Source organism: Pomacea canaliculata, linkage group LG10 (assembly GCF_003073045.1).
Source record: "Pomacea canaliculata isolate SZHN2017 linkage group LG10, ASM307304v1, whole genome shotgun sequence".
Classification (NCBI taxonomy): Eukaryota; Metazoa; Mollusca; class Gastropoda; order Architaenioglossa; family Ampullariidae; genus Pomacea; species Pomacea canaliculata.
In genome coordinates, this window is record NC_037599.1 from 8916390 (window position 1) to 8930834 (window position 14445).

Below are 14445 nucleotides of genomic sequence, written 5' to 3' on the forward strand. Positions count from 1 at the left end.
GTGAGGACCTCAAGTCAGCGTATTGTATACAAGAGAAGCTGTCACATTTGATTTACACGTCATACTAGTGATCTCACTTTTCAAAGACACACCCATACACGACGTCACTTTTTAATTACACGTGTTACGTCATTTCTATGATGCAAATAATATTCCTTTTAAAATGACGAATTTTAAATAACTAATCACGCAGCTTCACACGCTAACCCCGTGACGTCACTGCGGAGTACTTCTGTGACCCCGGAAACCGCCTCACGACACGGTCAGTGTGAACGCCTTCGCGTGTTTATTTGTGTTATTATTGAATCTAGTTGATTCGACATGTGGTGGGTGACAACCCTAAGAGGGACGTTGAGCTGTGAGTAACAGACTCAATGATTGCTAGTGCGTCATAAGCTAGATAACAGAAATGAACTTCATTCATTCATGATCAGAAGAGAGTGCGAGGCGTGTAATCTTCATATTTACATTGTAAGATTAGACTAAGTTGAGATTTACTAGGGAAGTACCCCGGGTGTAAACATGGCATGTATTGTTTAGATTCTCGTTGCCTTTAGAACGAGGTTTTGAGGCGAATTGTTATGAATGAGTATTTGTCTTGAAGTCTGTAATGTCCCGAGCCACTCGACAACGAAATGAAGATGATGTGGGCAGCCTCAGGGAATGGTTTGTTAGTGTTGAAAGAACGCGCATTTGTCTGGCTGATTGAGTTGCTAATTAGCTACCCGTGCCTTGACACACTGATTATGTTACAATATTTCTGTAGATAAATGTAACTGTATACACAGAGGACTCATCATCATTACATTCCTTAGCCAGTCCTTTATAGAGAGCTTTGCATGCATGAGACCTTCACACCAAATGTCGGCTCGACCTCTTCCCGTTGCGACTGTTGTAAACCATGTTCAAGATTATTGTCAAATGCCCGACATTGTTTCTCGTTAAATTTTCTAAACACAGCAAACGAAAATGTTGTGACTGGTGTGACGTGACAATTTGGAGCAGAGGATGATGGGCGCCTGTAGTTTTAGTGAGTCGTGGGAATTCGTCAGCAACAACATTGTTTTGGGATTTCAGAGACTTTTGTTCTTGAACGTGAAATATTTACATAACTCAGATTGGTTGAGTTAGCATTTTTAAAGTTCAGCGCGTGGGAACTTGAAATAGTTCATGAATAAGAGTAGCTCGCGACTTCATGGCAACAATTATGTTGATTGAATTACTGAGATGTACTGTCTGGTTACCAGGACTTTTTTTTTTTACGTTTTTTAACCAAGGCAGATATTTCAGCAGTGCACGTTACAGCTCCCTTTCTATCAATCCATATATCCTTATACTTTGCTCAATGTTTGATTTATTCGTTCCACATTTGCTGGTGAGCAAAAATTTTTAAATGGAAGTTATGAACTTAAAACAAAACCAATTTCGAATCGTTTTTGTTTGTATCATAATGTTGGACAAGATATAATATTTTTAAAACATGACAGGTAAAAACAATTATTTCTCATATTAAGTTTCATAATTATTGTGCTTGGTATCCTACAATTAGGCTGCTGAAAATTTTGAAGACTGTATGAATTACGGTTAATGCAATATTTGCCGCCAAAGTTGGCAAATATCATCAAAATAAGCTTGATGCAAAAATATATTCCTTTAAAATATGTGACCTCGTTTAAAATATGATATTTACAAGTTTTATTAATCAAATGCGTGGGCATGGCTGTCAGCTCAACAGATTTTGACAGAAGCTAGTTTTCTCTGCTCAGTCATTCTGTTAAAAAAAAAAAGCCTGTAAGAAAAACCCTAACCCGAACCCTAATCCTACCCCAAAACCAGAACCTGAATTCTAACCCAAACCCCAAGGCTATGTTATTGATGTCGAGCTACCCGTTAAAACACACATCCGCATAAAAACTTTCCAGAACAAACAAAAACAAAGCATAAACTACCCAAGTCAAAAAGAAACCCACGCACAAAAGAAGCTGAGAAACAAAATACCGAACCCACAACATGCGCACTCTCAAACGAGTAACACTGCGCAGTAACCGGAACACGGCCTTGACTAAAGAGGTCACGCAAACAGGTGGTGGGTGATCTTTGTTGTCGATTTTCTCAACGTCCTTCCGGCAACTTCTGTTTCAAACTGACCGTTCAACGTAATGCCAGACCAATGATTCCTATTCAACGACAAACTGTGTTATGATATGACGTGTACTAATTAGCGATTGACAGAAGATACGAAGGGCATTAATTGCCGCCTGGCTTTGGAAGGGGATCCTGTTTTTACTTACCGGATACATGACACTTGATCTTCGCCGAGCCTTCCAAATGCAGGTAGGTTGGGTTATATTTTCAAAACAGCTAAATAAAAGTGTGCTTTCCCATTTAAATGAGAAAAGCAAGGTAAATGTTACACTTGGCTTAAATGATAGATACTAACGTTCGTAATCATGCAAAATTTCGGGTAGCAAAACGATCGTTTACTTACAATCGCGTCTAAAACACATCTGAGGCTGGTTAATTAAGTAGTCCGCCATGTTGTGTTGTGGAGTGATATCTTTGAACCGTTGCACTCAGAGCATTTAGTCACCTGTGTAGTGTCGTTAGCAGCTTTAGTCTCCTCCCGTAGTAGGGTCGTCAACATCGCTGGCACAATGATGACAAGATGAAATGAAGAATGCTGGCGTGAGAGAGGATAATGTTTCAAACAGGGACCTAATGTTTCAATATTGCTACTCCATGCTTTTTTATGGCAGTGATGGTGGGAGAAGTTGGCAGGCCAACGTTCTCTCTGTGTAATAAATAAAAAAAAACTGCCTTTGCAAAACTAAACGAACCTCTGTGACTTGCGTTGAAACCTGTTGTACTGGCTGCAGAGCTTGTACACATCCTCGCACATAAACAAAACAAGGGATCCGCACACAATCTGTTTTTGTTTTCCAAAATAGGACTCCGGCAATTTAGAGCACTCAGAGAGAATTACAACAGTCAAATTTTGTCAGAGAAAAGGAACAAAACACAGAAATTGCATGAAGGCAAAAGAACAAAAACAATCATGGCTTACAGGAGTTTACAACCGGAAACAACAAAATACAAAAGCCCCGGATCTTCTCCGCGAAGCAAAACGATCGATAACTCACTAATCTCTACAGGTATTTATGAAGAGAGGATTCTACCTTGATAGAGAAAACGTTGGACTTAAACGTTTAGAACATTTTTTTTAAAATCGAGAGTCAGTTAAAGGTTTGCACAAATCAGGAAAAGAAACCTAGGTAAATTATCGATACAAATGATTTCGTGATAGATTGACTTTACGAACGAACCTTGCCAAACCCTCGATGGTTTTGATTTCAGACGCTGGTCGTGCTGTTGACTGCCGTGCTGCTGTCGTGCTGCGGACCATCCCTAGGGTACTCTACAGGCCCTCCTGTAAGCGCATGTGAGAGCATGTTCCCCTACGGACACGAGGTGGACGCCCAGTCCAGTTCCCCGCCATACGAGCTGGTGGTCACCGACACCAACCTCACAGCCAGCACACAGTACAGTGGTAGGTGAACTCAGTAGCCAACTCTTTTATTAAATAAGTCCATTGAAAGAGGAAGAAAAAATAGGATCAAATATAATGTAGATGCATCATCTACTGCTCTAATGTCAGGATTTGGCATGGATTTTAAAAAAATTGTTAGCAGTTTAAAGGACTAGCGAGGTGCCAGTTCGGTTCTGATTGATGGATAAAACTCAGAGCAAGATCATATTTAAAAAAATCTGGGTGAATGCTCACCCCCCTTGTGTTTTTGAGAGACACACTTATACACACATACACATTATCTACAGACACACTTGTACACACATCACCTTACAGACACACCTACACATCACGCAGACGCACTTATACACACATCACCATGCAGAGAAAACATAAGATAACATAATTATGCTCTCAGCTTAAATATTGTCCAAGGCCTTTACAGTGTACAGTCGTAAATGAACCTATGTACTTGTAGTGTTAACCTTTTTCTGTTCATGGTGATGTTTTGAGGCGTGTTTGTTCTCGAAAACGATAGTGGGTATTCAGCCACATGGGTGTGAAATTAGTGTTAATTAGCCATCAACCAAGGCTGTATGAAACCAAACGCAACCTGCCATGTCTACATATGCCACATGTAGATAATGAACACCTTGACTGATTGCTCAGGCACACGAAAACAAACTAGACAGACAGACCAGACAAGACCAGACAAGACAGGACAGGACAGGACAGGACAGGGACAGGGACAGACGGACAGACAAGTTCTCATTCTCAGCTAACCATGAATAATGCGCAGTGATATTGGCGAGTGAAAACAAAGACGACATTCGAGGGAATGTTCGTTCAGGCGCGTCTTGCCGATGACTGCAGCGTCACCTCCCCCATCGGCAGCTTCAACATCCCGGTCAACGACAACTTCATGCAGCAAATGGTCTGCGACAAAACAAACGTACGTTCAAACTGATAGTTTTTTTTTTAAACAACATCTCTGTTTGAATGGATGCTGTAATAATTGCACACATTGTCCACTCACTGAAGTATTTAAATGCCTACGAACATGTGTACATAATTGGATGTCTACATTATTGTCTACATTATTGTCTACATTATTGTGTGCATGCGTGATCTCCTAAGGCATTTAATGTTAAAGCTTTTTTATCGCCACCACCCCACCGCTAATTTTTTTTTTACGAATTATAGGATGCGGTGTCTCACAGAATGAAAAGCGCGCAGAATAGCAAGAGTTTTATCTGGACACCGCCACCTACCATCCCGGGTACCATCTACTTCAGGTAACAAGTGCTTATCCAAGATGATTGTGTGTTAGCTCAGCAGTCGTGATTTCAAAACATGATTTTTACTGTGATTGTTTTGTACTTTGCGAGACCACTAGGGGACTCACCATCTGGTTGCAGATCGTCCCGCCATTTCCATCTTCTTGTCAGACTATCACGTGACGTTGACCGATGGTCTTTGATTGGTTCGCAGGGCGACGGTGGTGTACAACAAGACGACCTTTTGGACCGACGTGTTTTCGGAGTTCCTGCTGCCGTCGGGCGCCAAACCAAACCCTCAGTACTGTCCTGTACAGAAGACATTTGTAACGACAACGTCGTCTGCTACAAAGGTCACATCGACGAAGGTGTCGTCGACTGTACGAGCGTCAGACGCATGGACTGTCTCTTCTGCTCGGGTGCTGACGGTCGTCGTGTGTGTTGTCGCTGTTGTAGCAGTATCTTGTAACGGTTCTGCTTGAGAAGTTCATAAACTATAAAATCTTAGATGACCGTTACGAACTAACCCTACAACTTGTGTAGAGTGCTGTGCTGTATGTCTTGCCCCTGAACCCCCGGCCACCATGGCCACCTCCATAAATGTTCTGATTTGAGTGGAAATCTAGAAGGTGCGAGGGCAGCTCATATTGGGACAATATGACCAGAACTTTTTAGCGATTTAGTTTAAGTTTGGGGAGTCATTCCTTGGTACCTGTGTGCTCGCCTAGATTCGTCAATTAAATTCTCAGTTAAGAAAATAATGGCCATTATATTTTAATATCTGCAGATGACTGTGTAGCTGATATACGTACATATGATTGACTGAAAGAATATTTTCCCCTAACATTATGCTTCACTAAGTGAAGCCTTTCGACACCAATGTTCGCGCCCGAGGCAACTGCCACGTTACCCCAGTGGTAGAGGCGAGGGGAGGAGAAGGGAGAATGAACTGCATAGCAAGAAAAATTGTCAGGTCCGTGCCACCCGTCCTGACTTGTTCACTGGGTGCTACTTACCCTGCTTTTAGTCTCGTGACTCCCCGGCTCCAAATGACTACAGAGAGGGGGAGCATGACAGCACTCTCTGTTATCACCGTATGTCAAATAACTATATAGGTATTACCTCATGTCTAACATCTACTTACCGAGGGCTAGTTGACATACCGGCAACTTTTAATTACTGTTCTACCTCCATTTCTTCCCTCTTCGCCCCTCCTCCGTTCGTGCGTTTGTCCGTCCCTGTTGTCATTCTCCCTCATCTTTTTTTTTTATTTTCTTTCTCTCTTCTTTCTCTTCCTTGACATTCCTATAACTCCAGCAAAAAGGTAATCATCAAGCCCTGTGGAAGAGAAATCTGAAAAAATGAAAGCCAAAGAACAAGAGAACAGCCCAACAACCTAGCAATATTTTGTCTTTTAAAAACAATTCAACTAGCTCTTGTCAATCCAAATTATCCAGAAAAAGACTAAAATGAGAATATCATGCTATGTACAAGTATGAAGCTGTGAAGATAGACCCTACATGTCATTTTAGAGCATAATGAAACAGAAGAACTAAAAAAAAATCCGAAACAAATATAAACTTATATTAAACCGACAAAGAAAGTATTACCCACTGTTCTTACACTTCCTTATAAATAAAATCACTAAGTCTAAAAGCTCCAGAAAGTATCCTCGAGATAAAAGAGATATATTGTACCTGTACCTGGGATCCGCCTTTTCGTACAGAGGAAAACCACAGGGTTCGAGTTTCCAGTTCCGACATGACTTGTGTGACTGAGTCACAAATGTTGTTGTCCTGTCGAAATTTGCAAACGTGTTCCAGATGTTTCGTTCAGATATGGATCAATTTAGTTTCAGAGTTTCTGTGATAACGAGCACAGATATCATTATTTTGCAGAGAAATATATTCCCAAGACCCTCATCCCAGCAAAATCCAAAATTGCACTACGGTGAAATTACTTTTCCCTTCCAGACGCAACAACAACAATAACAAAGGTGACTTGTTGGTCACCGGAGAGAGAAGTGCACACTGGGTAGAGCTGTCTGAGCCTGTAGTTTGTGTTGACGATGGTGCATATCTACTATTAATGGTTCTCATGAGACATTTGACTCATCTGAAGGGAAAAAAGTTCTTTACCTCCTCAACTTTAGCACATGTTTATTAATGTAAGAACACAACTTCCAAGATACAAACAAACAAACAAGTAAACAAACATATGCGTGGCCACACAACCGTGAAGGAAAAAGTCAGTTTTCTGGTTTGTAAAAATGTGCTAGGGTATGAGTGGGACAGGATTGTAAACTGTTCACGAGTTTCTTGGTTACATGGCAGAGACATAAAATTGCTACCCTCAGCGTTTCCCTATCATAAACATCTATCAATATGCAAATGACCTGCGCACGCACCCTCATTTGGAAGGAGCATGCCCTGATTGGACGTCCAGGTCCACTTGTCACAGCTAACCACTTGTTGCCTCTTCCCCTCTACCTGGGGCCGCAGTCTTCCTGAGACGAGAGGAGGAACAAGTGTGGATAGTGAAGCTGCTGTCACATTCAGTCGACAAAAGAAAGCAGTTGAAGAAACCTCATCTTACTGTGAACTAATTAGAGAACTGCTGCACTATCCTTTCATCATACCCTGAATTGAAGCTAAAGAAAAACTGGTGTTGTCATCGTAAGTGCACATTCCACACTTCTAACTCTCCACAATGCAGGTAGGTTATTCTTCGTGAAGTTGCTTGAATTTTATTGTTGATTGACATAGTTCATATTTAAAAACTTGTTAAAATTTTGCTCAATAATTAACAACCAGTTTGTTGATTGGTTATGTCTCCTTTATAGTATATTTTATACTTTTATTATTATTTTTCTAACCTATCGTTTTTGTCAGAATCGGATTAGCTGTCGAGGTGGTCCGACATTTTATTATTCATTTACATTTACATTTTTTATTATAAATACCTGTCACAGCTGTTGTTGTCAGGTATTAGTAAAGTACATTGATACTTTTCCCAGCTGTAGTTCCTTGACTTTTTCTGTCTCTGTGTCCCGAACTGTAAAATGCAAATTATAAAATAAACATCAAATTAATTATTTTGAACTAACTGATCACAACTAGATAAAGAACACAGATAAATTGACTATTGGTCGACCACTGCAGCATGAACTTGTAAATTTTTATTGAGCTCACCTGTATGCAAGCCCCACCCACTCGGTTTTTTTTTTAATCTCTATTTTTTTTAGACCTAAGTCGGACTGGCTTATAAACCGTAAATATTTCCAACTTAAAAGCTACATCGTAGGCATTTTGTCTCTTTTTGGGCATGATGAGGCTGTGTGCTTCAGCAACTGATTTGATTGTTTCAATTGTATGTGGCTTTGATTTAAAAATGTAAACAGTTAAAGGACAAGTTGAGTGCAACATTTTTTTCTCGTTATGATCGGGTTAAGTTCATTTTAAAATAATAAATCCCAAAATTTAAGTACAGAATTATGTTTAATTTTAAAGATATAAACTTTCAAACATCGGCATTCTCACCTGCCAACAGGAAAGCAGGAGAAAGCTACTCTCCTACGCTGGAGAGTTCTGTTACGGGCCAGTAATATTTGTAACAGTGAGTGTGGCTCAGTTTAGTAAACATTTGAATGTTTTCAAGTCAAATAAACAAACATCTCTCAGGTTGTCATGTTCAAGAAGCGAGTTTTTTGCCCAGAAAATGAAAAATTTGATTCTGGAATACGTGCATGGCTGTAATAACTGCTTGTTGGTGATTTCAGTCGTGGGTCGTGCTGCTCCTTGCTGTGCTGCTGTCGTGCTGCGGACCATCTCTGTCGTACCCAGTCGGCCCTCCAACAGACGCATGCGAGGACATGTTCCCCATTGGACACCACGCGGACGCTCACACCACCACACCGCCTTACGAGCTGGTGGTCAGCAGCACCAACCTCACATCCAACACACAGTACAGTGGTACGTAAGTGAGATGACAGACAGACAGACAGACAGACAGACAGACAGACAGACAGACAGACAGACAGACAGACAGACAGACAGACAGACAGACAGACAGACAGACAGACAGACAGACAGACAGACAGACAGACTTTTTCACGATCTCCTGTTTTCTAATTAATTATAGTGACAGTTAGAGTCAAGTCCGGCCAGTCTACCTTCTTTAAAGGAATATTCGTGCAAGCACGTCTTGCCGACAACTGTAACAACGTTTCTCCCCTCGGCCACTTCAGCATCTCGAGCAACGACAGCTTCCTGCAGTTAATGCAGTGCAGCGCAGCAAACGTACGTACGTGCGAAAGAATGTTTTTGACTCAGCTCTTGCCATATGTTGTAATTGTTATTGTGGCCTACTTACATATACTATTTTAAACTTTATTTAAACTTTATCACTGTTGTTATTTATGAATTGTTTCGTAATTCTGTTGCCGTTGTTGTTGAGGTTTCTTAATATCGCAGTTTGCTTACATTTGTTAAAGTAGAAATGCCAGGAAACACCTACATAAAGATGCTAATCCACATCAACATCACTAGTTTATGTTCGCACATCTAAGACAGTTGATGTAAAAACATATTTCCCTTTTTTTTCGATCCCCAGGACGCTGTGTCTCAGAAGAATGACACTGTCCAGACTAACAAGAACTTTACCTGGACATCACCATCTGTCATCCCGGGTACAGTCTACTTCAGGTAAATGGTATTTCTAAGAGATTTGGGGTGTTTTAGTTTTGACTGGTAGGAGTGTTGCTGGTTTACCAAGTGGACTGATGCTCTTTGATTGGTTCGCAGGGCGACGGTGGTGTACAATGAGAAGATCTTTTGGACCGATGTGTTCTCAGGCTTCCTGCTGCCGTCAGGCGCTAAACTAAACCCGCAGTACTGTCCTGTGCAGAAGACAATGCATCTATCGACAACTTCCTTTGAGGAATCGTCAGATGCATCGATTGTCGCCCCTGCTCGGGTGCTGACGACTGTCGTGTGTGTTGTCGCTCTTGCTGCCAGGATCTGACCTCGTAAAACTTTCGTCGTGTTAAAACAAAAACTCTTTCTCTCTAGTGTAGTCTGCTAAAATTAATCTCACAGTCACCTGAAAAGTATTGCGCAGGATTTTAAACAATTTTTATTTGCTTTGTGGGCGGTTGTTTTCTTCTTACATGCCAGTTTGCGTTACATTAAAAAAAGTAAATGTTAAATGATTTATTAAGAGCACAATTCTTTCGATTACTTGACTGCCTTTAATTTTCTGTCGAAATCTACTCAGGTACAAAGGGTAGGTATATTATGTCCGTACACAGCAGGTGTTTGATTTACACATTGCACAAATGAGGCGCAAATGCTGTGTACAATACTTTGTCTTTCTTTCTCAAGATTATTATATTATGCTTACGAAAGTTGTAGATAGTTTTTCTTTTTTTTTCTTAGAACATTTAAAGTCTTTTTATTGATGTACATATCTGAACGATGTTCACAATATAGGGATCCGAAGCCCCATTGTTTGTGTTTTGTTATCAACCCAAGTGATAATGCTAATATCCTGTCATGTCCCTTTTGTCCAAGTGTTCTGGAGTCAGAGTTGCATGTTCTGTTTTTCTATCCAAGATACATTGAAATATCCATCTGCTTTTCGTTTATCCACATTACTAGAAAAGGCCTGCAATTAATTCTGTATTAATAAATGTATCAAAATACATTTACGAGATATTCGAAGTACGAAATTTAATTAACAATTGATTACTCAATGTATTATGTAGTTTGTGTAAATTATGATGCTTACTTTATTGTACTTTTTGTATTATATTGTTGGATTACTATGACCCTCTACAATAAATTCAAATTCAATTCAATTCTCCCGATTTTATTAGAATACCAGCTACTAAAAGTCCTAAGGGTATGTTATGCTGTGTGCTCTGTAAAAATTTGTGTATATTCATTACAGAAATTTCTCTTCCGCACTCTGTCGGAACTTTGGTCTTTTTTCGATTTGAATGGGTTTGAAAGGTGTGTAAACCGAGTTGAAGGATTTTTAAGGATAAGAAGACAGATATTAACCGAGTGTAAAATTGTTAAGCAAGCCCAGCTGTTTATGTGGGTAGTGAAAGATGAGAGTTACAGCAGAGGTTCAAACCTCGTCAGCTACGTTGAAGGACCACTGGCCCCAGACTGGAGGCTGTGAGACGTGGCAAGGTGGTCCATCCCTCAGAGTAGTTCGGCATCAACTCATCGAACTAAGAGTTTTCATTTTTTGTTCATTTGGATGGTTCTCGATTTATTCCAGAGCGACGACGATGACCATCTACGATGCTTAGGTCAGATCCCTAGCGACGGCGTCAAACTTTCTTGTGGTCATGGCAACTACTCTCAGGACAGTGAGTAAAGCCTCGTGCTCGGACATTTAGCCGCCGCGGTCATTTGTGAGTACACGTTCACAAACGTAATAACCTGTTTATTATTTATTTATTGTGATCTGCAATTTCTTTTATTGTAATTGAGTTTTATTATACACCGTGAGAAGTGAGTTGGATTTTAGAATTTTAATTAACAATTTTTGATTACGGTGTGATTTGTAGTTGTAATTGTGCTTAATGAATTGTCTTCTCCCTCCACTCTCCTCTACCATCTCAGTGAATGTGTAGGGCGGTCCGGTGTTGCAACGCTTACCACCTGTCACCAACACAGTGAGGGTTGGCTGTCCTGGGTTCAGCTCTCGTCTCGGGCACGGCGCTTTTTCTCTGCGTATGACGTCTGTTTACAAGTCTGGCTGCCATGGTGATATAGCCTTAGATGCTGGCGGCGTAAAATACCGATCAACCCCCACCACCCTACCCAGTGAGTGTGTTCTTATACGTGTGGAGTACCTGTGTGAAAACAGGGGGGGAGATTGTTCAGTGCTCACGAACCTGTTCCCACAATGCCGCTGAAGCAGGTGAGACTAGTGTCCTGGTTGTGAACCTCTACATTGATGGGCTATCTGTTTACTGAATGCAATGAAGCGAGACCAAGCCTCAGGTAACAGAACATGTTAACTGAGAATGTGTACAGGATGCATACGCCTAAGTGTGTGTGTGTGTGTGTGTGTGTGTGTGTGTGTGTGTGTGTGTGTGTGTGTGTGTGTGTGTGTGTGTGTGTGTGTGTGTGTGTGTGTGTGTGTGTGTGTGTGTGTGATCTTCATTTTACGATTATTTTTCTTTCTCCCCCTCCCTCCCCACCTGGTATTTGAATATGCAAAAATAAAAAAGGACGGGCAGGCTTTGATTTCACTTGTCTCACTTGTCTCCGATACTCTCTCTCTCTCGCGTGAGCACGCAGGTACACGTATAAAACAAAATAGAAGACAGTTAGTTCCGGAATATTTCGGGATAGAGAAGCTTCAATAGAGACCTTATTTGGCTAGGAATCTTTTTTGTTTTCCTTGTGGGCGGTGCAAATCTCTTACCTCTGTCGTTGCTTTATCTTTTTCCAACTCTTTCTGTGAAGTACCCATTGAAAAGCTGGAGAAGGGCTGCGGAGAGGGAAGGGAACAAAAGCGCGCTGAGTAATCTAACCGACTAGTGTGCATCAGTGAGGTGCATAGCGGGTCTTGTTGCAGGTCCTCACAGGTGCGCCTGAGGTGTGGCACCTCACTACCCTCACTCTGCCCCTCCCCACCCCCACATTCGTCCCACGCTTTGATTACAACTTTGGGAAACTTTGTGACTCCAAAGCAAGGACCCGCCCTCGTCAGTCATCTGCGTGCATGACCGAGGTCGTCATCAGTCAAAACGTGCCGAAGGAGATCCTGTCTGTTGACGACCTCTCTGAGATCAATCATTAGAAATCAATAATGCTCCTACTTCAGACCTGCACGCCTTATTTAATTTCTAAAAGTCCTTATGAACTGCTAACCCTGATTGTCCTAATTATCCTAATTGCTTGCACGCCCTCTTCCTTTTCTAGCATGGATCTGAGTGCTCTTTGTGTATAGAGAAGCTGTTAGTAGTTTTTGGAATTCTCTATTGCTAGGGAACAAACCAAAAGGGAGATCGGGTTGTTGTATCACGTGATCTGATTCAGCTTTCATCAGTCTATTAAAAATCAAAGCGAATGTCTTCCATGTTCACCCGTCTCCCACCTCATCCTTCATGCCATTGCACTATGTACATATGGTAGTGTGTAGACAAGGGGGCGGCGATGGTGGGTGGAGCCGGAAGAGGCCGAAAATAGTTTTGCTGATGCATGCGGGAAAAGTGCTGATGCTTGCGGGAAAAAGTGCTGATTCATAAGAGGGCGAAAATAGTTTTGCTGATGCATGCGAAAAAAGTGCTGATGCTTGCGGGAAATAGTGCTGATGCAGAAGACCGCGAAAAGTGACCCACCCGAGGGGTATATAAGGAGACAGGGCAGTTAGTGTGAGAGAGAAAGTATGTGAGATCAAGGTTCGCCACTGCCAGAAATATCGACTGGCGTCGGATTAAAACCATCTAGAACCCACGACAGTGTTGTGTTTGGTGTTGTGGAGAGACTGGGGGAAGAATCACATCTAACCCTGCTACATTTTTGGCGCCCAATGTGGGACACTGGGCGAAACTGAACATCTCAAGTCAGCTTAGTGCCACCAGAGACAATGGAACTAACAGAGGAGGAGAAGCGGGTGTTGGAGGCCTTCAGGAATTTGGAAGTGAAGCCAACAGCAGACACCTCTGCCGACCTGCGCCAATGGGCGACAGGGTACGCTGCGACAAGGGATGGAGTGGAGGCTGCCCCGCTGAATGCCAGCGGACCACAGACACCGCGACTGCCGCCATTCTCCGGGGGCAAGAACGACACAGCGCTGGACCTGTGGAAGTATGAACTGATGTGTTTGCGGGGGCGGTATACAGACGCTGTTGTGTTGGAGGCTGTCCGCCGTTCTTTGAGAGGCGAGGCGGCCAGAGTGGCTATGCGTCTGGGCCCGCACGCGACATTGAACGAGCTGTTGCAGAAATTTGACAGTATTTTTGATCTCGTGGTGTGTGACCAAGACCTACTCGGGTCCTTCTACACTGCGCGCCAGGAGGCCGGGGAGAATGTCACGCAGTGGCGGTGTCGCATAGAAGACATCCTGACACAAGCCCTGAGTGCGCGCCTGATCGAAAGACGCGCATACAGCGAGACGCTGCGCTGCAGACTGTGGGGAGGCCTACGGCAACCCCTAAAGGATCGAACTGCCTACAAGTTCGAAATGGAGACCGACGTGGACGCTCTATTTCGCAGCTTAAGGCAGGCCGAGCAGGAGGCCGAGGGACCAGCACCAAAGACAGGCGCTGGAAAGCAAGCGGCGGTCAACGCTGCACAAGCCATCCCGGCCGAAGACTGGGGTGCAGAGGTGAGGAAGCTGTCGGCCGAGGTGCAGTCGTTGCGGCGCCAACTGCAACAAGGACCACGCAACGAGCCTGCGGCTGGCAAGGCGTTAAACCAGCGGCCACCACGCTCCAGCTACGAGGACGACGGGCCTACATGCTTCAGGTGTGGCGGCAAGGGCCACATCAAAGTGGGGTGTCGCATGCGCATTGACCATCTGCGCAAGCCCCTAAACTACAGGCTGACCTGCAGAAAGGGGCAACGGGTTGACCAGCGTCCGCCGGCACACGGCCCGCTGGCGAGAAAACATTGA

General features: G+C 42.8%; 3 protein-coding genes across 6 annotated transcripts; all 3 read left to right on the forward strand.

Annotated features, from left to right (window-relative positions):
• The first annotated feature begins 2042 nt into the window (after positions 1-2042).
• LOC112574181 (putative defense protein Hdd11-like) lies at positions 2043-5535 on the forward strand. 3 transcript variants are annotated; one of them, XR_003101371.1, is made up of 5 exons: positions 2043-2334; positions 3355-3547; positions 4326-4478; positions 4730-4821; positions 5018-5535. XR_003101371.1 is itself a non-coding variant. In XM_025255072.1 (3 exons), the coding sequence occupies exons 1-3, from the start codon at positions 4365-4367 to the stop codon at positions 5283-5285; spliced, it is 474 nt and encodes a 157-aa protein (XP_025110857.1). In that variant the 5' UTR covers positions 3602-4364; the 3' UTR covers positions 5286-5535. The 3 variants fall into 3 exon arrangements, 1 of the variants encoding a protein (XP_025110857.1); XR_003101372.1 differs by lacking the exon at positions 2043-2334 and adding an exon at positions 3034-3152; XM_025255072.1 differs by lacking the exons at positions 2043-2334; positions 3355-3547 and having other exon boundaries at positions 3602-4478.
• Positions 5536-7062: 1527 nt separating this feature from the next.
• LOC112574175 (putative defense protein Hdd11-like) lies at positions 7063-10762 on the forward strand. 2 transcript variants are annotated; one of them, XM_025255066.1, is made up of 5 exons: positions 7063-7478; positions 8582-8774; positions 8944-9101; positions 9415-9506; positions 9606-10762. In XM_025255066.1, exons 2-5 carry the CDS (start codon positions 8675-8677, stop codon positions 9823-9825), a joined length of 570 nt encoding a protein of 189 aa, XP_025110851.1. In that variant the 5' UTR covers positions 7063-7478; positions 8582-8674; the 3' UTR covers positions 9826-10762. The 2 variants fall into 2 exon arrangements, with proteins under 2 accessions (XP_025110851.1, XP_025110850.1); XM_025255065.1 differs by having other exon boundaries at positions 7064-7518.
• A 2654-nt stretch (positions 10763-13416) lies between these two features.
• On the forward strand, positions 13417-14445 carry LOC112573690 (paraneoplastic antigen Ma3-like). Its single transcript, XM_025254269.1, has one exon. The coding sequence runs from the start codon at positions 13417-13419 to the stop codon at positions 14443-14445; it is 1029 nt and encodes a 342-aa protein (XP_025110054.1).

Excerpts from the sequence above, each read along its gene's own strand:
- LOC112574181 (XM_025255072.1), top strand. The coding sequence starts at position 4,365 with ATGTTCGTTCAGGCGCGTCTTGCCGATGACTGCAGCGTCACCTCCCCC. Across the intron at positions 4,479-4,729 it reads TGGTCTGCGACAAAACAAAC|GATGCGGTGTCTCACAGAAT; the intron begins GTACGTTCAAAC and ends TACGAATTATAG. Across the intron at positions 4,822-5,017 it reads CCGGGTACCATCTACTTCAG|GGCGACGGTGGTGTACAACA; the intron begins GTAACAAGTGCT and ends ATTGGTTCGCAG.
- LOC112574175 (XM_025255065.1), top strand. Across the intron at positions 8,775-8,943 it reads ATCCAACACACAGTACAGTG|TGACAGTTAGAGTCAAGTCC; the intron begins GTACGTAAGTGA and ends AATTAATTATAG. Across the intron at positions 9,102-9,414 it reads TGCAGTGCAGCGCAGCAAAC|GACGCTGTGTCTCAGAAGAA; the intron begins GTACGTACGTGC and ends TTCGATCCCCAG.
- LOC112573690 (XM_025254269.1), top strand. The coding sequence starts at position 13,417 with ATGGAACTAACAGAGGAGGAGAAGCGGGTGTTGGAGGCCTTCAGGAAT.